The 19,574-nt window shown below is 35.5% G+C and overlaps 1 protein-coding gene across 3 annotated transcripts in view; it reads left to right on the top strand.

The window, feature by feature from the left end:
• Positions 1 to 249: 249 nt before the first annotated feature.
• Positions 250 to 19,574, top strand: part of LOC127853228 (uncharacterized) — a 46,510-nt gene continuing 27,185 nt past the window's right edge. Inside the window, exons 1-2 of one of the 3 annotated variants that reach the window (XM_052387521.1) lie at positions 250 to 431; positions 2,597 to 2,781. In XM_052387521.1, the coding sequence (XP_052243481.1) occupies positions 2,629 to 2,781 (153 nt within the window). In that variant the 5' untranslated portion in view covers positions 250 to 431; positions 2,597 to 2,628. Of the gene's footprint in view, positions 432 to 2,596; positions 2,782 to 8,157; positions 8,797 to 14,039; positions 14,455 to 19,574 lie in introns of those variants that run through there. The other 2 variants (XM_052387522.1, XM_052387519.1) reach the window with 2 other exon arrangements.

Genomic DNA, 19,574 nt, shown 5'->3' with positions numbered 1-19,574 from the left:
AAAAGTCATAAAGGTGACTGTATGGATTACAGAAATAACACTTTCTTGTCAGTCATTTTCAATAGACGGAATATCATTGAGAGACAAATGTCTATCAAAGTGCATTCAAAGATTTTTTTAATGTCCGTTGCGAACAAATATTTCTTGTTGTAGGGACTGAATCGATATATGGAAATGACATGTTCACTTGGTTCCGTTAATAGATAATGTCAGTTGAAATTTGCAGGGAGGATAATGTCAGTTAAAATTTGCAAGGAGTCGTATTAATAAATTAACACTATATCGTGTGTAAACATACGGATTGGTTATCAGATTAATCTTAGCAGACGATAACAAGGCGCGATAAATAAAGGACTTTTTGCGGATATTAGAGAATGCAGGTGGTATACCGGGGTAAATGAGGACTAAAAGTACTTCTAAAACCTGCTATTGTAAGTATCAAAATAAGTCGTTTATTACCGTATAAACTGACAGTATACTGGTAATCACTGTTACGTATAATACGTGTGCTAACCTGCATGTTTAAATATACTTGTGATATAAACATTTTTTATTTATTTTAATGTTTGACATTTTCAATGGGTATTTCCTGATTGAAGCGTCGTCCAATCTTAGTAATCACATTGCCACTGTGTTCTCTTCTTCAGGAGATTTGTAATATGTAATTTTCAAAATTACATTTCCCAAATAATTGTCTCTTTACTCCATCAGGAGGACAGTATTCTGTGCGCATCCATCCATGAACACAAGTTGTACGTCCCTGTATGGCGTTATGAGGACTGGGCTCGGTGAATTCATTAACCCATTTATGCCCAGTGGACTCTCACACCCTTCTAAAGTGGATCAATTTATTTCCAAAAGTAGAGGTGTCTGGTATATTTATTTCTATATTTTGAATGTTTCTTACAGAAATTTTCTTTAAGCAAACAGCGCAGACCCAGATGAGACGCCGCATTATGCGTCGTCTCATCTGGGTCTACGCTGTTTGCAATATCCTTTTGTTCAGGACGCTAGGCATGAATGGGTTAAACTGCCGTCTACTTCCGCATCAATGACTTTTAAGAGACAGAATAGCATTTCTGTTGATAATGATTTGAACAGTTTCCAATTGTCATTGTTTCTGCAAATGTGTTCTAACGAAGAAATCACACCCGTGGCTTTTAGCAGCCCAGACTTCATTTGTCATGGTAATACATGTACCAATGGTCAAAGTTTCTGGCAGAACTAACATGACATAGGGATAACCGATGCATTTTTGGGCGTGGCAGGACATATGTTAAATGATCGTAAATGAACAACAGTTTATAACAGATTGCACTGCAATGGGGCGGGTTGCCTACATAATCTATCGGTGATCCTTAATTGGCTATTGACTTGGCTGTGTAGAAAGAAGAGTGAACGAAACAGAAATATACACGTCATATTTATAAATGAATATGCATTGAATTAAATTACACGGATTGTCGTTGGTGGCAGTATTTTGAGGATAATGAAAATATTGTGTGTGTTTTTTTAAATACGTTTTGTGCACACTAATACATTTAAAGAATTTATCGTGATGACAAACCATCTACTGGCAGTTGAAATAATGGTTAACAATGGTCAACAGTGGACCGTTTTCACCGTAAATGACTGCTTCCTTTCAAGATTAAATGGTGTCTACCTTATTTGCACCTTGGTCGAGCGCAATTTTTATTTCTATCGGTGAACAAATACTATTAAATGAGTCATCGATCAAAAATGATTGGCTTTTGTAATTAATAAACATTTTCAATACAGAATTTCAATACGCGCGTTTGAAGCTGTTTTCACGTTATTTAAGCATTTTCTATGAAAATATTTTGCTTCGTTGGTACCAGCTGCATATTAAAGGGGCCTTTTCACAGATTTTGGCATTTTTTAACTTATTCATTAAATGCTTTATATTGATAAATGTAAACATTGGATCGTAAAAGCTCCAGTAAAAAATCAAGAAAAAAATTTAAAAAGGGAAAAGAACATTGCCCGGAGCAGGTTTCGAACCAGTGACCCCTGGAGTCCTGCCAGAGTCTTGAAGTAAAAACGCTTTAGCCTACTGAGCTATTCCGCCGAGTACTCATTCTTGACGTATTTTTTACCTTATATAAGCAATCTTCGTAGTTTCACAAAATTTAACGACAAAAACAGAACTCTCCAAATTATTCAATCGTTTCGCGTTGCAACGCTTTATAATTTTTAGGTTTTAAAATCGTCAAAAGATGCATATAATGGCTATATTAGAGCATGGTTAATGTTTAGTATTACTATTTCCTCACAAATATCATAACTAAAACGAAAACTTACGAATCTGAAACAACTTTTTTCAATTTTGTCAATTTACCAAAGCGTGAAAAGATCCCTTTAATAGGCGTCATACTTCTTATAATGTAGAATGTAATTAAGCTTTGAAGTTTAAAGACGTTAGTCAAACCAGGTGTGAAATTATTGTTTATTTAACAGCAATATGCCTACTCGTTTGGACTCAGTCATCTTAGTTTTTGCAGCTAATTAGTATCGGAGTAGTAAATCACTTGCCAAAAGTGTTCATTTTTATTCACTTTTTAATTGTAATTTACAGGTGTCCCTAATAAGAACATCACCAAGGCATGAATGGGCAGACGACCGAATTTTCCGCGTGAAAAGACATTGCAGCCACGTCTACCACGTGAACTCCCGAGAATCACGCGTGCCGCCACGTTACTTATTCGTGAGCCCACGTTTCTCAGCCGTAGGGAGCTCACCTTCTTCAACGGAGGAAAACATGTAAGTGGAGCACATATTTCACAGTTATCGATTAACTGACACTTCGAAAAAAATCGCCTCTTTTACTTTGCTTGATTTACATATAATGTACTGTAAATTCCCGCGAAGAACAACCTATTTTAATAACATAGCTTTTGCATGAACTTAAACGATTTTATGCTTCACTTTTACTTTCAACTATGGCTATATTATATCCCCGTAATGAAGTAAGAGGGCATGTACCCCCCGTTACGATCTAACCTCAGGTACGCATGAATTATCATTGACGTCTGTATGCCTGTCAGTCTGTCCGTCTGCCTCTCTGTCAGTCTGTCCGTATACACAAACTTGGACGCAGGCGTCTCTTCAACTATTTCCTGTACTGCATTCAATCAAACGTCGATTGTTTCTTATGGTATTTACATCTTCGTGTGCGAGTTTTATCATCATTCGTTAAATATAACAAACGTTATGCCCCTTTTTACATTTATACATTATATTAATTCATTACTATTAATATAAACTTTAAGCAAAATAATTTCATGGATATATTAAGGTTCACAGATCTTATATTTGTATGTTACACCGTTAAAAGTCCTCTACAAAACCTTGGTCCTGTTGTCGTAACTTGGCGCGCTCCATGTGTGTTTTTTTAATATACTCTCTAGAATTATTACATGCAGCCCCAGAGGTGGGGATTCTTCGTCATCGTAGCGATACGAGAATTAATATCGGTTATTAATTTATTTGGCAATCAAGTGTCTTTGTAAACGTGTTATTTGGGTCAAAACAGACCTATGTTTAAAGAACAAAACAGTGATCCGTGTATTTATTATATCTTTGAAAATAGCTATGACCAGCGCTTTCCGGTGGGAGTAATAAAAGTAACGTTTGTGACAAAAATGTACTTTATATTGATTCTGGAATGACGTTCGGTAAAATATATTTATTCAATCAAAGCATAACTATGCTAGACAGGAATGCAACTGCAAGCACATGTCGCAATGAATTATTAATCAGTAACAATAACACAATATGGTTATTGACAACAATACTAATGACGTTATAAGATATTAAAACGTTTTAATTTAGAACCAATGTAAAGCACTGTAATGGCTAAGAATTAAGAGGAAATCCTTAACTCATTTATGCCTAGTGGACTCTCCCATCCTTCTAAATTGAATCAATTTATTTCCAAAATTAGGGATGTCTAGTATATTTATTTCTATATTTAGAATTTTTCTTACAAAAATTCCTTTCAGCAAACAGCGCAGACCATGATGAGACGCCGCATCGTGCGGCGTCTCATCTGGGTCTATGCTGTTTGCAACGGTATTTTTTTTAGACGCTAAGCATAATTGGGTTAAACATGAACATTATCAGCTGAAGTATACACCAGTAAAAATTAGCAGATCCGCAAACAAAAGTCAATATTATAATCTAAACATTAATTGTCAATGTTGAATGTTCCAAATGTAAATCCCTCAGATTTTACATCAACCACATGAAAGCATAAAATACGTTTGCGACGTTTATTAACAAAATAGTTTTCACAAAACTGAAAACTATCGATTGACTCATTCCGTGTTCTTTCATTTGTACCAAAATTTAATTTATTCTTTTAAAATGTTAACAACAATCATTTGGAAGCTCTTTAATCAAGCACTTTTTCTGAAGTTTTTCTATAATTAAAATTTATCTATTTACCGCTATTGACAGCTTTTGGTTTGGGCTGAATGAATCTTTAATCCTTTGTCAAATTAATTTATATCATTTGTGACAAGGAATCGATTACCCGCGGTCGTGAAATTAATTAAGAAATTTAATCTTGCATTCAATTTAATAATTGCATTGAAATTTCGAATATTAAGCGGTTACTGAAAAGGTTCATATAAACATTTAGCCCGACTCTAACTATGCGATTTTGCAGATTTTAAAGTTAGTATCTGACATTCTCGCCGTTATCGTTGTTTCCCAGTGGTTTCGTAATGCGAGTCTGGTATGCAGATATATTTTTACATGTTCGCATGGAATAATAACATGTCAACAAGATTTTACTTCCTATATTTTTGTTAAAATTTTATTCAAACAATTACTCACAACCTTTTTAAGTTTATACAATTTAAAAACTCATGTACTTTCAAACATTGACATTTACAGCACTATGTAATATTTCCCTTTAAAAACATACGTTTGAATTATTTTTGCCTTCAAGATTATACACTTGAGATGCGCTCGGGGAAAACAGGGCTTAATGCATGTTCGTAAAGTGTCAGTGCCATATTAGCAATCTGCACAGGCTAATCACGGACGATACTTTTCCCTAAACTGGATTTTCTTGTAGAAGTGACTTTCATTAAAATAAATAAAAGCGGAAAGTGATGTCCTTGATTAGCCTGTGCGGACTGCACAGGTTCCTCCAGGAGGACACTTTACGCACATGCTTTAAGCCCCGTTTTCCCAGAGTGCGGCTCATTAATCAACCTTTTGTATTATGTATAATGTATAATGTTGATCTTTAGTAAGAAAAAGTGTGTTGTATCATACTAGTACATTAACATTAGCTGTTTATACTAGTTTTTGAGTGACCGTTACTATAAAGACATCGTAACTGGATGAGAACACTGAGTCTGATGTGAAAGGCATGAAACATGTTTAGCCGTACATTGTTTACACGAAGAATACAAATATTGTACGAGAGGTTTTTGCGATTTTCTCGTGTAAAACTTTGATTAGTAAATCACTTTAAGTGATTGCTCATTTACATTTGTATACGTGTATGTACGTGTTTGATTTTTCATTAACATCTGACAAAAACTCTCGTCATTTGTATATGGGAAGCATAAGAGACAACGGAATTCCGAAATAAATGTATCAATAAAGACCTCCAGTATCACTGGGCGAATATAACCGCCTGTAACTGTTCATCGATATATTTGTTGCATTATGCGACAAAGAACAAGTAATTTATTGATAAATAATATCCGATCGAATCTAGTTCTTAATCATATGTTTCCAGTGAAATTTCCGGACAATGCAGGCGTCATGGTCCGTGGTCTGCATTGACGCTGACTTATTCATGTAGTTCTTTTAATCTTCCGGTGCGTCTCTCAAATGAGCAAGCGCAATTGACCGGTAATGAGAATCAGAACGATAATCATGTATGTTTGAAAGTAACCGATTACAGATCATAGAATTGTTATGTTTTTACGATGGTATATCGATGAACACTGTATTACATAAAATAACGAACATGAATTTGTCCTACATTTTGTCAGGGAGCATTTAAAGGGGCCTTTTCACAGATTTTGGCATGTATTGAAGTTTGTCATTAAATGCGTAATATTCATACATCGGATCTAAAAAAACTCCAGTAAAAAAAACAAGAATACAATTTAAAAAAAAGAAAAAAAGTAACCATCAACAGGGCTTCAACCACTGACCCCTGGAGTCCTGGAGTAAAAGTCTACCGCTTAGATCACTTGGCCATTCGTGCTCATACAAAGAGTGATGTTTTTTTATAGTTTATATAGGCAATCCTCGTAGTTTCACAAAATTTAACGACAACAACAGAACTCTCCAAATTATTAAATCGTTTCGCGTTGCAACGCTTTCTAATTTTCAGTTTTTTAAATCGTCAAAAGATGCATATAATGGATATTTTAGAGCATGGTAAATGTTCAGTATCACTGTTTCCTCACACATATCGTAACTTAAACAAAAATTTGCGAATGTGAAACAACGTTTTAAAGTTGTGTCAATTTACCAAAACCTAAAAAGGCCCTTTTAATAGCAGTTTCAATCTATTCACCGAACTTGTATGTTTCTGAACGAACTCATTGATGGAATGAAAAAAACCTTTGCCAATGACCCTCCGCGTTTTCACACCGCAACTTTTTTATGTCTGGATAGACTTAAGACTACATAATACATGTATGTAAGTTTTTCCGGGCACAATAAAAAGTTGCGAGTGTTAAGGACGGCAATCAATCGTGAATAAGTGTAAGGGACATCTAAATGCAAGTGCGAAGACGGAAATTGATCGTCTGTTATTGTACGTGGCGAACGTTAATTGTGAAGGACGGCACTTACTTGTGAATAAAGTTAAACATGAAGGCAATGAATCACGAGACAAGGCATTATAGTAAGGGACGACAAGACATTATAGTAAGGGGCGACAATACATTATAGCAAGGGACCACAATTCATTATAGTAAGGGACGACAATACATTATAGTAAGGGACGACAATACATTATAGTAAGGGACTACAATACATTATAGTAAGGGACGACAATACATTATAGTAAGGGACGACAAGATATTACAGTAAGGGACGACAATACATTATAGTAAGGGACGACAACATTATAGTAAGGGGCAACAATACATTATAGTAAGGGGCGACAAGAAATTATAGTAAGGGACGACAATACATTATAGTAAGGGACGACAATACATTATAGTAAGGGACGACAATACATTATAGTAAGGGACGAAACGACATTATAGTAAGGGACGACAAGACATTATAGTAAAAGACGACAAGACATTATAGTAAGGGGCGACAAGACATTATAGTAAGAGGCGACACTACATTATAGTAACTGTAAAGGACGATGGATAAGAGTGACGTAAGTCCGAGAAGGTGTGCTATTTCAAGCACAACAAACTGTCGTAAATGGTGACGTAAGGGAACATAATAACTAACTATAGTATGATATGATGTTAAAGTCGAAATGCTTATTAACACGATTTAGAATTTGCATTTAAGTGTTTATGATATAACATTTGATATGCCCTTATACTTTTTGAAGATAATAAGTACATTTAACTGTATAAAACAGTTTCAATTCATGTTGTCAAAACGATGAATAATGTTGCTTTTCAATACTCATTTAGATTAATACTTTGTGTTTATTCGTGTCATGTGTAATGCCTACAATAAACTTCAACATCATGTAAACGATTACACGTCGTTCTTTATGTGAGTCGCGTTTTGAGAAAACTGGGCATAATGCATGCGCGTAAAGTGTCATCCCAGATTAGCCTGTGCAGTCCGCACAGGCTAATCAGGGACGACACTTTCCGCCTCAACTTCATTTTCGGTAAGGAGGGGCTTTCTTGAAACTAAAAATACCATTAAAGCGGAAAGTGTCGTCCCTGATTAGCCTGTGCGGATTGCAAAGGCTAATCTGGGACGACGCTTTACGCACATGCATTAAACCCAGTTTGCTCAGAACAAGGCTCATGTGATGTCTGTTCAGAGAAGAATATATCAATAAAATTATATTAAATATCTAACAAAACGGTCTTCAAAAGAAATCATAATGCTATATCTACTACAATAACGATAAAATCGAAGGATCGCGTCTGTCCAATCTGTTTAAGGCTGGAGTGAATTGCGGGTACAGTCGAGATATTATTTTTGTGCAATATGACTTTATTGGCGAGGGAATTAATTGTTTTGAAATAGGTCATTCACATCTCTTTCGCCACACAGGGTGGCTTTATGTGTGCTTTCCGTTTCCGTTGATATAAACAGCGGCAATAATTTAATGAGGATTGTTTGTTGAGGTATTGTTACGAGCGGTGAGGTGGTTATTGTCAGGAATGTAAGATCTCGATTGAAATCATATTTTGCTTCACGATGGCGTGGATCATTTAGTTTTCCATTTCGATCTCGATTGCAAAACTTGATCACCTAAACCCGAAGTTAAAATAGGATTTAATTAGATTGTGACAAGAAGTAAGTAAACGATGTTGTCATAAAAAAGATATTTTGATATTGGGAACAGTGGGCAATGCATATAAGAGGAAACTTGACGTTGTTCATTAATTTTAAGTGGTAAAACATACTATCTAGCATACAGATTGTCTGTTTGTGTCAAATACTATTTTGAAGTAAGATTTAAAAACAAACAGTGACGTCATGTCCGATTTGGAGGACTTCCCTTGGTTTATCAAGGCGAGAAGCAAGATACTGCTCTCCACCTACATCCTCAAAAACGAACCGGAAGTAGCTGCATCGGGCTTCGTGAGTTTACATTTAAATTGTTAGCTTATGATAGGAAGTGGAAACCACCTACCTACGGTATATGTGTTTTAACCCATTTATGCCTAGCGTCTAGAAAAAAGCCTTGGCAAACAGCGTAGACCCAGATGCGACGCCGCATGATGCGGCGTCTCATCAAGGTCTGCGCTGTTTGCTTAAAGGAATTTCTGTTAGAAATATTCTAAATATAGAAATAAATATACTAGAAATTCCTAATTTTGGAAATAAATTGATCGAATTTAAAAGGATCGGAGAGTCCACTAGGCATAAATGGGTTAGGGTGACGTTTAGCCCCAGCTCTTATAAATTGCTCGTCTGTTTCTTTTCATGTTTACATAGTCTTTTTCCCATCAGACAGTGACAGCCAAAGTAACATATAGTATCGTGCTAAGTTTAAAGATATTGATATGATTTTGTTTGCGGTGATTTTTAAAGGCGCCGTGTTGTCATTCCGGTTTTACGCGTACTGAAACGTATGATTAAGTAATAGCAATTAAAGTACAATATCCCACGTGTATACGACGAACAATACCAAGCAATTTATTAGTATATCTATTTGCTGATCGACAACGGCCACTCGTGCAATCTGGAAAGACAAATGTCTGACGTTAGGCGATAAGTGTCCACTAAACGACTCGTATATCGCGCTATTCAGCCGCACTTGACAGCAGATGAACGCTCCGCAAGACAGATTCAAGTTAGGTACCCGCAAAATAAAGAATACGACACACCTTGGTAATCTCTATTTATTGATACCGTACTATCAATTGATACTATTCGTTCATTTTCATCGATCTTTGCAGTAACGGTGAAACAGAATCATGTTTAAGAAATGACGATCGTTCTCTTTGGCCAGCTAAATAGTACAAGGTATTTATCAGTAATCTTCTATCTGAAACTGATATAACCTGTACATATATGCGATTAAATACTTTCAATAGTACCACCTTCTAAGCGAAATACCACGTGTTTAACAGCATACGCCTTTTTGTTGTATATTATGGCAAGCGGCTCGACGCATAATCCCAAGAAACTAGGTTTATCATGAGAACCTAGGTTTTCAAATGAGAACCTAGGTTCTTGTGAAAACCTAGGATACCAAACGAGAACGTAAGTTCTCAGAATGAGAACCTAGGTTCCCATGAGAGCCTAGGTTCTCATGAGAACCTAAGTTCTATGTGTCTATGAGAACATAGGTTCTCATGAAAAACCTAGTTTCTCATAAGAACCTAGGTTCTCAAGCGTAAACTAAGGCTTTCAAATGAGAACCTACGTTCTCATGAAAACCTAGGTTCTCAAGAGAACCTAGGTTTTCATGAGAAACCTGGTTTCTTGTGATTTTATAAACCTAGTTTCTCATGAGAATCTAGGTTCTCATTAGAAACCTAGTTTCTTGGGATTATGCGTCGAACCGCTTGCCATAATTAACCTTCCATTGCTTTGTACACGCTGCCGGCATATGTGTAGAATGATAAGCAATAGACGTGAAACAGTGAATGTTTCTCCCCAAGAACATTTTTTTAACAATGTTCAGACAATGCTAAGTAATATTCAACGAACCGTGTAGGAAACTTCTCGAGAAATGAAATTAGTAAAGTAATCGGTCGACATTGGTCTAAACACGTTAATAAAAAATTAAACTGTTTATGAAATACATCTTTAATTGTAATATTATTTTGAGACTAAAAATTGAAAGAAATTCAGATCAATCGTTACATAATACATTGTTACAGCATTTAATGAGTTTCAGATATTCAGTTCCTTTGTTCGGGCCTCAAACGACTGTACGGTACAGTTTCCTATTTTAAGTATATCTGTGATATAGTAAGCAATCATAATGGTATAAATAAAAGTTTTATCTCTATTTATAATGTGTAATAATGTATTATTCAATCGTAAGATATCGGCAACACTGAGATAAAAACTTATGCACTAAAGACTTTGCAAACATATTTCAATAACTTGAGATATCTGCAAAAATCAAGTTTTTAACGGCGTTTATTTTCATTCTGTCCAGCCCGTCTGTAATCATATGTGAACCCCATTGATCCTGCGCCCTGAATAATATGTGTCTCGTATTCCAAACGAGCAAGTTTACGCCGTCCGGCGCGTAATTCTGAAAACCTAGGTTCTCATGAGAACCTAGGTTCTCAGAGAAAATAGGTTCTCATGAACCCTAGGTTATCATGAGAACCTAGGTTCTCTGAGAACCTAGGTTCTCAGAGAAAATAGGTTCTCATGAACCCTAGGTTTTCAGAGAACCTAGGTTTTCAGAGAATCTAGGTTCTCATGAGAACCAAGGTTCAATGTGAACCGAGGTTCTCATAATGAAAATCACTGATGTGACAAGCAGTTCGACGCATAATCCCAAGAAACTAGGTTTTTCATGAGAACCTAGGTTCTTATTCTGAGAACCTAGGTTTTCAAATGAGAACCTAGGTTCTCATGAAAACCTAGGTTCTCATTTGAAAACTTGGGTTCTTGAAGCAATGTGCAACCTAGGTTCTCATGCGAAACATAGTTTCTTGGGATTATGCGTCGAACCGCTTGCCATAGTACTAGTATATTATCAAACCGTGTTTTATTAATTTGGCACTTTAACTCTAGTTTACATAATAACTATAAGATGAAGTTCATAGTAATCATTCTTGTTTATGGTCAGTCCGCAATAACATTTTTCCATCGAACAGTTGCTTTACAAGAAACTGTTAATTTCATAATATTTTCAACATGGCTTCGTTGACCAGGCGAGGAGACGACAATAAATTATAATACTGTAATACTGGTAATTTACCGGTTGTGAACAGCCCCACTCTTTCTCTCTGAAATTCGCCTTGTCCAATCGGTCACTTCATGTGGCCTCGAATTTCAGACGATTATTTTACACAGAAAAGTATTTTTCCGCAGAATACGTTTTGGAAGAACTACTAAATAAGACAAGTTGGTTGTCAACTTTGCTGGTTTATTATAGTCGATTATACTGTCTTATTATACAATTAATTTTTTGTCGAACGTTCCCTTAGAGGGGCTTTTATATAAATCAATTGTATAGCATATTTATTCGAATAGGCGGCATTGGTATTTAGGCACATATAGCGACATTTAAAATACCGGCTATACGTATTTCAAAATTAAATTAAATTGCACAATATAAATGGCCTGTGTAAATTTGTTCATCCAGCGTTGATGAAGTATACTAGTACATGTATTTCATTATGATATTTATTGACTGTTTAAGTTCCTGTACCCCTTTCACTCGATTAAATGTTTTCATTGTTGTCTATTCACGCGTTGAATACAGATTGTCAACAGGCTTTAGATCGATAGCAAGCAGAATTTAAATTAAAAAATAATAATAAAATATCGCAAAACAATAACAAGAATGATAAAAAAGAAAAAGAAAGTGTTCTTATATTGTCTGTGACAATGATATTTTTAGTCGGAAGTAAGCCCTTGTTTGTAAACCCTTGTTTGTGTCTAAGCATATAGATTCTAATTGACGTTATATATTCCAAATCTGCAAACAGTTTGCCATGTTTGTTTGCAGATATTTAAGTCAAGTGCAATGCGGAGAGTAGACATGTTCCTCTTTCCTATTTGATATTTTATGGTATTTATTCATACGGCTTGTATAAATTCGTCGTTGTTTACAAGTGAGAAAGCGGTGAATTCAACTTTATATAAACGACATCGTTTACATTGAGTAAGGTATCGAACTACAACAAACTGTATATATATAAAAAGAATATTAAAGCCAGTAAAAAGCTGACAAAACCTTTCGAATAATTATCATGGCGAGATTATTTTTAATCATTCAAAACTGACTGCTGCTGACTTATGCTGCCAAATCAATATTTATTAATTTAAGCAATAAAGATGTATTGTAACTTCAAATGCAATTACAAAATCGCTAAGAAGCGCTGCGTAAGTGTGTTTGTAAATCAAAACTTTCCAACGACCGGACACATTTTTCGCATGATAGAGTAAGTATATTCTTCATGAGAAATGTCCACGCAATCGCTTTCAATCGTACGTCATTCACACAATCTTAAAAGTTGTATATATTCATTAAAAAATATTTTAAGATATTAAAGGGGAATATCTACGGTTAATACGGTGTTATATTTTCACAAATGAGATTTGTTAAATTATTTATCAAAAGCGTTACAAAAGCCTTATTATAATTCCAATTTCGATTGATTGTTATCGATAAACGTACCTATTTTTTTCTTAGTCGGGACTGTAATTAAAATACACATGTATAGAGCATAAAATATTTTTTAATATATGGTTATTCATTAGACAATTGTTATTTTATCAAACTGTGAACAAGTCCCTTGTTTCATCAATATGCCATTTTAACTTGCTTTATATTTACTCGAAACGAGGCACTTTTTATTTTTTTAATACTGTCTTTATTTAGGGCGAAACCCGTCGACAATCATCTTTAATGCAAATCGGATATTGGGTAGTAACAAAGCCGCTATGGTTGACTCCCAGTATGATTTTCTAGCGGTTATCATACCGAAATTAAACTTTTTTTAGATTCGCGGTTCCTAAATGAGTTCTAATCCAAACTGAACCACATTTGGTTACGGATAATCCACTCATTCTTAGCTTTATTTCAACTTCGTGAATGTTATTTGTCTAAATCTTATGTGTACGCTTTAAACCGTGACTTTACAAGACGTTTAACAAATACCGTCAAGGGAAACACTTAAAATGTCAACAATTTCTGACTGTTTGAGCCTGATTGATAAACAGTGTTAATATTTACACGTGCATATTTACCAGAACCACCTTCCAAAGTGTCATCCATGACATCAACCGCAGGCTTACAGTCGCCGTCGTGATGGTTAAGCTCTGGTCGAATTACCCGCTTGTCGCCGTCGTATACTGGGCCCCAATGTGATGGTTGTCAATCAACCCTATATTCATTGACAAAATTATGAATTTTTATGAGAGCATCAATGCGTCCCTAGCGTATTTTTATTTACTGAAAATTGAGCCAGTACGATAACTACTGAGGGTTAAAGTGGTGTCAGCATTATACGTGGTCAGCACAGTATGGCATGGTCTGTTCGTGTTCACATTGTTTAATATCTGTGTGTCAAGACTAATCAAGAGTGGATACATAATCTGAAACAACCACGTCACAGTTTAGTGCTTAAATACGTTATCGTTTTCAATACAATGTCAAGATAGCTGAATTACAGATTAAATAAAACTGTCTTGCAATAAATAATTATTCATCTCGAGAGTTTGTAAAACATCTCATCTTATGTGATTTATGAAAAACGATGACACTTAAAATATTTTGATAATTGATTCAACGTACCATATTATTATACCGGAATATCAGACCATGTATTAATGTGTCCTCCTGGGATGCGGGTTTATCATTTTTGAAGTTTAAAGTTAGCGCCGGAAATGCAGGATAAATACAAAATCTGTAAGAGAAATAACGGGACTGTACCCACTTTGTTGCGCAATACGAGTTCGCTGAGTATCCACCTTCCCGTGGAAAGGCGGAGACCCCCGGGCCTTACGGACGCCGAGTGGGACCAGTGGAGGCGACTGACGTCACTTCCGGTCTGTGTGCGCAGCACTGGCGCAAATCCGTTGGCTTTATTGCGACAGGTATAGATAAGGTGTGCGATGATGTTAAAACGGTATGAAATAAAGCGTTGTTCATATATAATGTTTGTTACTACCAGGTATATAGGTTTTAGCACGAATTTAATGATATTTCTTTATTTATCGAACTATTAGCATATTCAGTATGCATTGCATATTTATCTGAGCGCGGTTAAATATCAAAGTACTTCAAATGTTTCTAATTGAAAATTAATAGGATTTTGATATAGAAAAAAAGGCTGGCATTTTCAAGGTTAAATTGAACTCTATGCATCTGAGAGTGATACATTTCATCCACACATGGCTACATTATTTAGCAGATGGTAGAACATAAAGGTTTTATTGACGTCCATAGAATATCAAATGAAATACATAATGATGCATTTGTGCTGATGCTGTTTAATGGGTATCATGATATCAATGCGTATGTTGATCCCATTAATATTCCGATCCCATTAACCCATTTATGCCTAGTGGACTCTCCCATTCTTCTAAATTGGATCAATTTATTTCCAAAATTAGGAATGTCTAGTATACTTATTTCTAGACGCTATGCATAAATGGATTAAAATGTATGCAACCGACATGTTCGGAACGCGTGCAACGCCGGCCCGTTTCCGTCCCGAGGCAAACGAGAGTTAAATTAATATACTTGTACTTTCATGCAAACATGTTTTATTACCATGAATGTTGGTAGTCTGCATTGATTTTATATAAGTAAAAGTACTGCGTCTTATGGGAAAATATGTACACTACAGGACGAATCGTGTAAATTGATATTATAGAATGTATAATATAAAAAAAACTCGTTAATTGATAAAACTACAGAAGTCTGCGAAAGTGAAGTACTTTCCGATATGTAGTATACCATTGTAGAAACATTTAATCTCTTCAAACTTGCTCGATCAACACACGATTTTCTTGTTCTTTATGACGATGAATTATTAATTTATTAGTAAATGTTTACTTAATGATTTATCAAGACGGTTGAAGTACTGTATGAGTTCCATTCATAAGTTTTACAAGTTTCTCATAAAAATATAAAAACAATACTGAGTAGGCTAATTGATTGTAAAGTGTGTGTATATTTTGATAATTTACGCGTTGTCATAAAACAACACACTCATGTCAAATAATCTACATTGAAGCACCTGTTGCAAATATTAAGACTGTGTATAATAATTGATAAATGAATAAGACATATCGCATTTAGAATTTAAATTGTTGTTGTTATATTGTTATCCCATTTTCATCCAACTCGGATGATTGAATAAACATCTGTCAGAGAATTTATCAGCTTGTTAATTAAGCAAAAATCGATGCAACAAACACCGTTTCTTGGTTAAAAAGGACTGGATGATTATTAAAGTATCAAATGAACGTTATATCTATTAAAATATTCCATTCTTCGGATGAATTGCGGGAACCTAACCCGCGTTGAATACCCGAGTTCATTGATTAAAGGATTATTATTTCTTGTTGATTGAGTCCAGTGCAAGGCTGATGGCTGCCCATTAGGCGCGCGCATCGATGACTGTCAGCGTCTGCTTAGAGTCATCAGTAATATTAACGCACTATAAAGCTGTTGGCGGAACATAACTTTAATGCAATTCTGATTATCGCTTGGGTATTTTGTGTGGATCTTTGTGTCTTATTTTGGATGTAGAATGTTTGTTGGGTAGGGTTGACCATGCTATTGTGACCGTCGATCGGGCAGGGATTTATCGTGACGTTATCTTAGTAACTTACCCTGATCTATTGTGTTTGTAAATCTATGCTTGTAGTACGCCTATCCTTATTTAAATGGCAAGGTCGCCAATTGAGGTGAATGAAATTGGTTAAAGCGATATTCAGTAGCAAAAAAATGTAAAATTAATTGGTATAATTTTTAGCGTGTTCAAGGTTTCATAGTTGAACTAGATATTAACATGTATCTACATAATAACACCAGTATTTTAAAGTCATGAACTTCGTTATTTATACTTAGTGTTTGGAATTCATTAGTTATACTTAAATTAATAACGATTTAGTTCGGCTTTCGGATAGAAATGGATAAACATACGTGAATATCTGCGTGATAAAACGTTTCCCAAACTTGGCTTACTTCAGTGAACAAGCACGAAACGATAAAGAGCAATGTCAGTTAGTGTATGAAAGTGCATGTGATATTGGTCGTTTGAGATTCTTGACGATTCATATTCGGAAGCATGTTCCAACTGAAGCCCGGGGTACTAACAGGACTTTCAGACGATGAGCGTTACGACTGGGTCAAGCTCGTGACGTCACATCCGGTTATATTTCACGGAACGACGTTTTCATGCATTCAACGCGTAGGTGCCATTTTTAACGTAACTACGACTCAGCAAAGCCGCAAAGCCATGACACACCATTACTTACTTTGGCCATTTTCCTGAGTGCCTTTGTTTTAAACAAAACGTTTAGGAAAGTTTAAACGTTATATTACAACTTACCGTTTTGAGATATTGTTATAATTTTTACGCCAATTATCATTTCTCAAAATTGATACTTTACATGAATCACTCTTTTGATAATTCATTTGTATTGAAGATTGATTGAAGGAATTTGATAGTCCTAGATACTGAATTAATTGGGTTTCATGATAAGCTATGGCGTGTTGTTTCTTTAAATCTTAGTTTTTCTTCAAGTTTGAGATAGTAACAGGAGGAGTAAAATTTGTTGTGGTAGTGGTGCAGATGCTGCTGTTTTCGGTTTTGTTGGTGGTGGTTGATGGTGATGGTATATATAATTATAAATATTTTATTTGTAATGATTATTATTATTATTATTATTATTATTATTATTATTATTATTATTATTATTATTATTATTATTATTATTGTTGTTATTATTATTATTATTATTATTATCATTATTATTGTTATTTATTTATTTATTAATTATTTAATGGCGTGGTGGTGGTGATGGTGTAAGAAGTAGTATTATTAGTATTAGTATTAGTAGTATTAGTATTAGCATTAGTAGTAGAAGTAGTAGTATAAGTAGTAGTAGTAGTATAATTGGTAGTATAAGTAGTAGTAGTAGTAGTAGTAGTAGTAGTAGTAGTAGTAGTAGTAGTAGTAGTAGTAGTAGTAGTAGTAGTAGTAGTAGTAGTAGTAGTAGTAGTAGTAGTAGTAGTAGTAGTAGTAGTAGTAGTAGTAGTAGTAGTAGTAGTAGTAGTAGTAGTTGTAGTAGTAGTAGTAAGTTCGCAAATTATTAAGCACTATTAAGTTGTCATTAGTTTCTTTTTTAAATTTAACATTATTGTAAAATATGCATTTGAGACGCTATTTTTCCACAGAATCCCAATTGTTTGGATCTTCAACTTTTCAATCGCTTGGAGTGTGGAGGCAAGGATGATACGAATTATATTCTGTGGAGCCTCAACCTCACTGAACACCTTCTCGTGCAGGCTCATGGGTTCCCTCCATATGGCAATAAATTTGACCTCGAAGTTGTTGGTACCTGCATTCCCAGAGGATGTGTATCATCGTGCACATTGGAGACTGTACGAGCCGGAATCTCTTGTTCATTTGCTACTTAAGCCTATAGTACCCCGACTGGTCTCATTCGGCAGATGTTCACCTGTTGTAGTCTAGAAAGGTGATGGTAGATATCCTCTGTTGTGTTCTGACGAGGTACTTGTATAAGTCGGGGTAGATTTCTCCCGCTGTTCATCTTTCGTTCCCGGCTTTAAATAATGTCTGCCTCGTAACGCACGTGTTTGAGAGGGGATCCACTTCATTACAATTCTGATACTTTGTAGTGCTGCTGTTAGGCAATGAAGTTTGTTGGCTGTTGATGGTTCCAAGAATGACAAAGCATCCTTTAGGAAATCTCTCTGCGTCTTGATCTACATTGCTGCGGATGGTATTTAAAGCATAGATCATGGCTTCCATATTAACTATGTACTTTGTGCAGTAGTGTCCTGTTAGAAGTGCCTCTGCCCGCCACTGTCTGTCTGGTTACAACATGAACACTTCAGCTTTCCCTCTCGTGACTGAATCTTTTGTTGACCTATCTGGCTAGGCCCCTTATACATGTTTCATTTGGTTACCTTTGTTCAAGAATGGCAGCCGTCAGGGTCCTCTAGCGCACGTCAGACCTTTACGGTGAAATGGAGGACTGTGGTAAAGATGATCTATTGTATATTTGTATTTTACCTGGAGATTGGAGAATATTGGCTGTATGATTCAGGGCATCTACATTGCTGGTTACTGATCATGACGATACCCCGGCGTTGTTGTGTTTCTTAGAACCTGTGTCTGTTTACTCTGTTATATGGTGGCCCTCTGAGAAGTTTGTCTTCATAAGCTGCTTCGTGGCTTTACATTATTTTATATTCTCTAGAGGACGAATACCCGTAGTCTGTTCTAGCTCCTTTCTTGATGTGGATGTCACTGCAACAGCTAAGATGTGCAAACTCTGGTTCGTGACTCTGTCCAGAGGCTTCTGGTTTGACAGGGCAGCCGTATTGTTTAAATCAAAATTAACAATCCTAATCTCTTGTCGCCCATAATTAATGTATTTATTTATTAAATTGGCAGTAACCAAAATGCAACTTGTAGTTTGCGTGTTGGTGTTTATATTTAGCGACGTTATTGTGACGTGTGTTTGAATACTTCCTAGGCCTAAACCATAGGGGCCTTTTCACAGATTTTGGCAAGTATTGAAGCTTGTTATTTAATGCTTAATATTGATTATTTTTAAAATTGGACCTAAAAATCTCCAGTTAAAATAAACGAGAATACAGTTTAAAAAAGTAACCCCCAACTGGGCTCGAACCACTGTCCCCTGGAGTCCTGGAGAAAAAGTCTCCCGCCTAGTCCACTCGATCATCCGCACTCATGTTATCTGCGGATGTATTTTTACGTATATAAGCAATCCTCGTTGTTTCCCAAAATATAACGACAACAACAGAACTTTCCAAATTATTCAATCGTTTCGCGTTGCAACGCTTTATAATTTTCAGGTTTTCAAATTGTCAAAAGATGCATGGAATGGATATTTCAGAGGATGGTAAATGTTCAGTATTACTATTTCCTCATAAATATCACAACTAAAACGAAACTTTGCGAATCTGAAACGACTTTTTTAAAGGGGCC

Source organism: Dreissena polymorpha, chromosome 12 (assembly GCF_020536995.1).
Source record: "Dreissena polymorpha isolate Duluth1 chromosome 12, UMN_Dpol_1.0, whole genome shotgun sequence".
Taxonomy (NCBI): domain Eukaryota; kingdom Metazoa; phylum Mollusca; class Bivalvia; order Myida; family Dreissenidae; genus Dreissena; species Dreissena polymorpha.
This window is presented reverse-complemented; position numbering and strand designations above follow the sequence as displayed.